Source organism: Henckelia pumila, unplaced genomic scaffold, assembly GCF_033568475.1.
Source record: "Henckelia pumila isolate YLH828 unplaced genomic scaffold, ASM3356847v2 CTG_270:::fragment_1, whole genome shotgun sequence".
NCBI lineage: Eukaryota > Viridiplantae > Streptophyta > Magnoliopsida > Lamiales > Gesneriaceae > Henckelia > Henckelia pumila.
In genome coordinates, this window is record NW_027331788.1 from 1,753,758 (window position 1) to 1,762,616 (window position 8,859).

At 33.4% G+C, this 8,859-nt stretch overlaps 1 protein-coding gene across 1 annotated transcript; it reads left to right on the top strand.

Annotated features, from left to right (window-relative positions):
* The first annotated feature begins 6,885 nt into the window (after window positions 1-6,885).
* On the top strand, window positions 6,886-7,745 carry LOC140870853 (thylakoid lumenal 19 kDa protein, chloroplastic). Its single transcript, XM_073273263.1, has one exon. It carries the CDS (start codon window positions 6,921-6,923, stop codon window positions 7,653-7,655), a length of 735 nt encoding a protein of 244 aa, XP_073129364.1. The 5' UTR covers window positions 6,886-6,920; the 3' UTR covers window positions 7,656-7,745.
* Window positions 7,746-8,859: the final 1,114 nt, after the last annotated feature.

Genomic DNA, 8,859 nt, shown 5'->3' on the forward strand with positions numbered 1-8,859 from the left:
CTTCAATTATTCTATATAACTAGAAACAATTTGTTGAATCTCAGTGTCTCTCACTCTCTTTTACTTGAAGAAGTTCTTCACAATTTCTGAAAAATATTGTTTTCGTTCTTCTTTCCTCCTTCCTCCTTCCTCCTTCTGTCTTTGTAATATTTTTTCCTGAAATTTCATCTTCGGAATGGATAACATTGATGTGCTTCTATATTTTGGTGGGCATGTTAGTGTTGAGAATGGGTCGGTTGAATATAGTATCCCGTATATTAGACCGATTCGAGTATTGAGATCAATTTCTTTGTTCGAGTTGGTTGAATATGTGCATAGAATATTGGTCATTGATCCGACGTATTTTAATCTGAAGCTGTCGACGAAATACTCATTTATGGAGAAATCAATATGGCATGAAATTCCAGTCGACCTTGTTGATGCTGACGCTCTGGAGTTTGTAATGCAATGCCCAAATATAAATGTATTGCATTTGTACGTTGAAGCAAATCAAATTGATCAAAATGAAGAATCATATATTCCACATGTTACAGAAGGATTGAGCAATATGCAGTTTGACCGTGAAGGCGGTCCGTGGGATCAACATATCACTGGTCCTTTTGAACATGTTCCTCCATGCTGGACAAATACGGGTCTGAGTTGGGATCAAAACGTCGGTGCAACAAATTTGTATTCAAACAACCAGAATTTTGCTCAACACGATGATGTTCCTAGAATTGATGATGGAGATGTTCCTAGAAGTGCTAGTGATACTGAACCAGAGATGTCATATGGGGAGTCTGGAGAAGATGACAACGACGCTGATGATTTGAATGATGATGAACGTGTGAACCCACATGAAAATATCGATGAAGGGACGTCATCTCGTCCACCACATCGCCAAACATTACAGAGGCAAGTCGTACCATTTATCTCCACTGATTCTGAGATGCCCTCATTTTTCAATAAATACTTTGGAGAAGAGACTCCGGATTCAACCATCGAAAGTAGTCATCATCTGTCTGCCTAGATCTTCCATGCAATTGACCTTGGACAACATAATTCAACCTTCTGTTCCAAATATTAATTGCATTTTCATGATATTTCCTCCAGTCTGTGTTGCGATGACCTGATCTGTTGATGTTGTGGAGGTCATCGTTGTCAACTGCAGGTCTTGGAATAGGTTGACGCATTTCAAATTGCCTTAACACTCGATTCGGACGATGCATCTCCACAATTTCAAAGCAAATCAAAGGATAAACGCATCGCCAAATATTATTGTCGTATGAATCCATTATTATTCTGACATCTGGATCGTTTCTGTCGTACACTATCCAGTTAAACTACAAAATAAAAACTAAAAAAAATTACTTAAAATTTTCTATAAACAAGTTCATTGTTGCAGTGTTTATATATTTTTCATAGTATACCTCATCATGATTCATACGATAAAATGAGTCTCTTATAATTCGAAGAGAGTGTGTCGGTGCATGAGTATAACTAAAAACATTGTTCCACCTACAATAAAAAAATGATTAAATATCGAGTAAATTAATCAGAGTTCATGTTATGACAATAATTTTTTTACCGAGCACCGTAGAGAGAAAATGGCATAATATCATCAGCAGGATTCGGGGCCACAAAATGAGATAAGCCAGTTCGATCAGGATTAACACATTTAATCCTGCTCCATGCCCATACCTGTCATGAGTATAAAATATAATTAAATAAATATTAATTTAATCTCATTTAATCATTAAAAATTATACCTGCAAAATATAGAGGTCCGGCTATTTTAGATTTTCCTATACGCATTGCATTGCACAACTCACGATATAGGAACGCTAAAACTGCACCTCCCCAGCTGTAAGATTTTATTCGATCAATGTTCCGGAGCAGTTGTAAAAAAATCAATCTAGCCGATCCTCCTTGATAATCTGGTAGCATTATTCCTCCGATAATCATCAATGCTACACACCGACTATATTTCACAACATCAACCTCGGAACTATTATCATCAATGTATGTGGAGGTGCAGTGTTTGTAAGAGTGGGTGCCCAGTGAGCCAACTGTGTGGCTATGGGCTTTGATGACTCTTTGTATAAACAATCTTTTGTTTAATATTATTTACACTTTTATGGCAATGACTTTATATTACTTCATATTGTTATATTGTGATATACTATTGTTGTTTTGATAAAGACCTTGAATATACTAAAGTGTATGTAAGATGTGGTAGAACATGGGGATGTCTATCATGAAATACATCTTATAGTCACTGTATATTCTAAAACCGTTCCTAGTCGATTGAGCCGTCCGATAATAAGGATAAGGATCGCTCGAGTTTGAGACTAGCATTTGCGATGCGGAGTACCACGTTTCATTGGTAGGGAACATGGAGATGTTCGAAGCATGCAAATGGATATTCATAGGATGAATAATCGAACTACCCTATCCGGACTTTCCAAGTGGTTATCACTTATCGAGTGGATAAAGTCCGCGGTTTTGGTTGTACACCATTAGTCCTTACGACTTGAAACATCATGGAGACTCTATATGCTAGTGCTGTGCTTTGACTCGTTTACCGACTCTATGGGGGTCATCAGGTGTCGAGATTGGGTACAGTTACGACACATATAGGAGTCAATGCATTGTTGTCAAGGATTCACCACATACTTGCGAGTGTGGATATCCTATGCGATCTGAGGAGATATTAGTGTGACAAATCTCTGGCCAGAGTACTTGATGTGATTTAAGAAATGGTTTCTTAGTAGCACATGCGATGTCACTAATTTGATCTTCAAGATGTATTGCATAGTTATCGAATCTTGAGCGACTCTCGATATACCAATGGTTGTTGATTCGATCGGGATATATGGATGAAGGGACCGTACTGTACGCTAACCAAAATCTACTGGTTCTTGTAGGCACTATCAGTGATACCTAGGGAATCATGGGGCGATGTTGCTAGGCGCTTTACCATGATTCGTTGGGCAAGTCGGAAAGTGTTGTTCCGAGTCACAAGGAGTTGTGAGCCCACGGCTAGCTGTATCCCTGAACCATTGAGGGTCACACAGTGTAATGGAGTTTTAATCCCCGTTGAGATAGTTAAATTTAAAGAGTTAAATTTAATGAACTAAGGAGTTGGACTTCTTAAATAAGAGTAAGGGAGTAGGATTTCCTAAAATGACATAGGGATGGACATTTTAGGAAACCACTGAATTCGGATTCAGGAAAATTTATTTTGACTTTAAAATGTGCAGAAATGGTTTCTGTGCACATTGGTGAAATCAGTTCATCAATCGGAGTCACGATGAATTTTATATTAATTTCTGAACGAGCGGGCTTTGCTTGTCGGGCCCCAGCTTATGACTAATGGGCCCTAAGGTGTTAGTGGCCTGCATTATAAATAAGTTATTGCAGTACAGAAATTACACACAACAGCTCATAATTTTTGAGAAGCAAAAATCGAACCCTAGCCTCTTAAAAGTTTCGGCCGTCCCCTCCCTGTCCTCTGCCCGAGAAAATTCCGGTCTGTGATTTTGAATCGCGGTCAGGAATAACGAATCAGATTCGTGTAATCTCTTCGCAGAAAACTTCTGATAGATTTTCTAGTGCAATCTATCAGAGGGATTAAACCTCTGTTCGTGGACCTGATTGAAGGAGTTCATCGGTTCCAGGGAGAGACAACAAGAGCAGATAAAATCTGTTGGTGTCCATTAATCTCGTTGCGAGATTTAAGGTAAAATTTAATTAATTGTTATTTGAATTTTACACACACAATAATTTAATCGTTGAATGGTTGATACCCACACCATGGAATTGTTCCATGATAAAAATTTTAAACTTCCGCTGCACCGGGTATCAATCGTGATTGATCTGACCGCCAGTTTTTCCAACAGTGTTCGTATAAAGAGGTCATCGACAAGTGACCGCCTTTGAAATGTGTCGCTAATGGCGTATATCCCAATAAATTTAAACATATGTGTTGCCATTCTCCCACTTTATGCGACGCATCTATACCAGATATAACCTCACCATGAATTGGTAAACCCCAAATAACTGAAATATCCTGCAACGTGATAGTCGCCTCACCACATCTAAAATGAAATGTGTGGGTTTCACGTCGCCATCGTTCAACCAGAGCAGTGATCAAATGATTATCATAAACACGATATCCACACTGAAAAACACCGAAAAATCCCATATGATGTAAAAATGCTTTAACACGGCTATGTAACACATTCTCCGTATATAATTTCCAAATCAAGTTGACCGATCGTTTCGCTCGAATAACTTCATCAATATTTTCCGAACAAACTACTGATGATATATGTGATGCCTGCAAATGCAACACGCTCGAATCTTGTACTGTTGCCATTCTGAAAAAAAATGACAATCATTAATCAATTAGTTAACTAATTATAACAATCAATTATACTTATAATAAATACACTAAAAAATAATACACATCACGATCGAATAATAATCTTCATGCTATTTGGAAGTAAAATATTAAATATGAATTACATTAATTATTTTATTTGTTTCAAATAAAAATAAAAACAATAAAAATAAAATTAATAATAATAATAATAACAAAAGATTACTAAAAATTATTTCAATCATCTTTGTAATACTATATTTTATATAAAATAAATACGTTAATAATAATAACAAATTTGTCCTTAAACTAACTTTTCTTATATTTTAAATTTTTTATTTACTTAAAAAATTACTCAAAATGCAATATTTTTGTGTATTCATACAACTAAAATTAAATATTTTAAAAAACTATCATATTTTTTTATCATATATAAATAAAATAAATAATATCAAAAAAATATATGTTTAATTAATCTAAAAATGTGATATTATAAATATTTTATATCACATTTTAATAAGAACACAAAATATTAAATATTTTATATATAAAATCTTGTTTGACATTCCAAACTTATACTTTTACATGTATTATGAAAATTATTATGTTTATATCATTAATATTTTTATTTTACATATAATCAAAAAATAAAAATTTAACAATTCAAGTGCACATATATATTAATATTTGTTTTATATCAAATTTTACAAAATATTATAAAACTTTATATTTATGTACACTGAAATTTTGATAAATCTGTTTAAATCAAATTAAATATTAATTATATTATATAAATTTGTGTATAGTTTGATTTGGTTATATCATGATTATCTCGATTATTAATTTTAAAAACATATATTATCTTATGTCAATTCATTAAATATTCGAAAATTTGACAAATAAATAAATTAAAGTATTAGGAAGATATTTTTTATTTTTATTCTTATTTTTATTTTTTTATAAAATATTTCAATTGTATTTGTTTATTGAAAATATTCACTTAAATTTATTATTTAGAATTCAAATTTATTATCACTTTAATTATTTTCTCTTATTGGTTCTCAAATAAAGTGATTACACAATATTATATACATTATTTAATTTATACTTTTAACTAATATTACAAATTCAAGACATATATGTAAAAAATAAAAATAAATATGATATCTACCTTTTTAATATAATATATTATTATTAAAAATATATATTATTTCTTTGATAAACAAAGTATTAATTAAGTGGTATAAACTAATGTAATTAAGATGCGTAGAAATTTTTACTACATCAATATTTAAAAATTCATTTAAATTTTAAATATTAATTCTATTGTATTAAAAAAATTAAAATTCTTAAAAGTCATTCAATATTATGAATTAGTTGTAGGCGATTTACTAATATAAATGTTTTTCTATTTTGAACATTATAAATTAAAACTTTCTATAAATGGTTAATATTTTAGGTACCTTAATTTAGGAATTAATACTATTGACCAACTTAGTAAAAATAAGGGATATCAAATAAAGATTACAATTACAAAGCGTGAATGATTAACCAAAATATTATATAATATAAAAATATAATATAATAACATAACCAACAAACTATAGTCAACATTTAACTTAAAAAACATGAATAATAATAGTATTATTTAAAATATACACAAAACTTAATATTGTTATAATAATATTAAAACGTACCTCTATGTTATTTCACGTTTAATATCAAATTTATCTGCAAAAACAATATGAACAAAAATTCATATGAATAATAACACAATTTTTGATAGAATTTATTTTGCATGCAAAATTTAAAAAGAATTAAAACGATAACATTATAAAGTTACCTAATTCAGAAAACAACGCGGAAAATATTTCAAAAAGCTTCGGTGGTTGCTCAAAAAAAAAATATTTTCTTCGGTCCTTCTTCTATAAAATAAAAAAAAGAAAGCATTTAAGGAAAGAAAGGGAAGGAAAGCTTCGGTCTCCTGCAAAATAAAAATGAGAAAGCATAATAATGAACTCAAGTTCGCAGCATGCATATTTAATAGCACAATCACAATAATTTTGCATCACGGGCCAAAACGCCCGTGATGCAAAATAACAAAGCAGACGCTGCCAAGGCAGCGTCCGCTTCTGCAAGGGACAGACGCTGCCAAAGCAGCGTCTGCTTCTGCAAATAGCGAACGCTGCCAAAGCAGCGTCCGCTATCTTTAACAACGGACCCTGCAATTTTAATGCAGGGTCCGCTATTGGCAGGAGCCTTTTGCAGTATTACTGCAAAAGGCCCCACCATGCATTATTTGTGCAATTAAAATGTTTTTTTAAATTACTTATAATAAAAACCCTAGATTACTCGATTTTGGAAAAACAAAAACCACTGTATAAATGGGCAAATGACATGGCGAAAAGAATGATTATGATTGGTGAATAATATCTTTCTTACATGGTCACTGCCTCATATCCAATCCAAAATATTGGATAAGGAATAAAAAAAAAATTAATTCAAAATTTTCATACAAAGCAACCACATCCACCAATTCACTGCCTAAAGCTTCAAAATGGCCACCATCTTCTCCCCATCCGCCCTCCTCTCCTCCTCCTCCACCACCGCCACCGCCCCAAAATCACCACTCCCGACGCCGCCGGCGAAAACCCTCCCGCCCACAAAGCCACTCTTAACCAACTTAACCACCACCCTAGCCGCCACAGCTCTGGCCACAACAATCCTAACCACCAGCACCACCCCACCTTCACTAGCAGAATTATCTCCCGCAACGTACCGCCTCTACTACGGCACCGCCGCCAGCGCCGCCAACTACGGCGGATACGGCGGCAACTCCGACAAGAAAGCCTCCGCGGAGTACATCTACGACGTCCCAGACGGGTGGAAGGAAAAGCTGGTGTCCAAGATTCAAAAGGGGACCAACGGAACAGACAGTGAATTCTTCAACCCCAAGAAGAAGACAGAGAAAGTTTACTTAACTTTTCTTGATGGGTTCCGGAAATTGGCCCCAAAAGATCTGGTCTTGAACAATCTTGCTCTATCGGATGTTGATTTACAGGATCTTATTGCCACTGCAGATAACGTGAGCTCGGAAGAGAGGAAGGATGATAAAGGGCAGGTATATTATGAGTATGAGATCGATGGGGTAGGCGCACACAGCCTGATTTCGGTGACTTGTGCTAACAACAAACTTTACGCGCATTTTGTGAAGGCTCCCACGCCTGAGTGGAATAGGGATCAAGAAACTTTGAGACACATTCATGAATCTTTCAAAACTGTGGTTGGGTGATCTTTTCAAAACTGTAATATATCATATCATATCTTGTGTATTTGGGATATATGGATTTGGATGGTGTATGTTACTGAACACTTGAGGTTTTGTATCTTCCTTCATGAGATGGAATTAAATACTGTTTGTTATATATAGTTCATGGATTTTGGTGCAAAATATTTGCAAGTGTTAGTTATAATCTCGTGACACCGCCGCTGATTTTGCTGCTGCCTGCTGGGATTGTTTTCTTTTCTCGAAATTTAGGAAGGGGGAGGCAATCATTGGATCACTGGGATCCCATTGATCGCATTGGATACAATATCCAAATCATTCATTTTTTATTTCTGTTTTATAAATTCAAATTCCACATTTTTATCATTTTCAAGAAAACAAGTTGGTAACTGAGAGTGAAAACGCTAAGTAGGAAATTTTTTTAGAAATCGTAAATTTATATCACCAAAATACCCACCTCAAAATTTTTTTACGTCTCACAATAATGTCGCCGGATAGTTTTTCCACTTGTCCCGAATTTGAAATATAACTAAAATATATTTCAAGAATATATTTCTACCATTTTGTTCTTTATCATTTCAAAATTATATATAGCTAGCTAGCTTGTGGGTAACGGATATCATAATTCATATCACTAATTAATTAACTTTTTTTTTTTATTACAAAAAAAAGGAGGGAAGACTTGAACTCGAGCCTCCGTCGATTGACGAACATGTGAGATCAATTTGGCTACATATCCGGATAAAGCTGTAGTAATTAATTAATTAACTATTCTAAAGACAAGAACCGGCCAAAGCTATGATTTTTACGTTCTATACAAAAAATAATCAAAATAAGTCTAAATACTACAAAAATAATATTTTTAACAAAATTCAAAGTCAAATAATCACACATATATATAACCAAAAATTAAAGTTTTAATTTTAAATAGAAGAAATAATTTTTTTAGGAATAAATATATGAAATATTTAAATTATAAAATTTTTGTTTATAGAAAATATGAGAATCGGCCGGACCAGTTTTATATCGGTTCAACAGTTCAAAGCCGATCCGACCAGTTCTTGACTTGGTATGACCGGTTCCAAACGGTTTGATTGATCAAACGGTCTTTGAGCATGGTTCGTGTTGGGGGAAATAAATGAGAGAGTATAATAATACTTGAATGTGGAAAAACTTGTATTACAATAAATTGAACAATACAATAATAGAT

Excerpts from the sequence above, each read along its gene's own strand:
- LOC140870853 (XM_073273263.1), top strand. The coding sequence starts at position 6,921 with ATGGCCACCATCTTCTCCCCATCCGCCCTCCTCTCCTCCTCCTCCACC.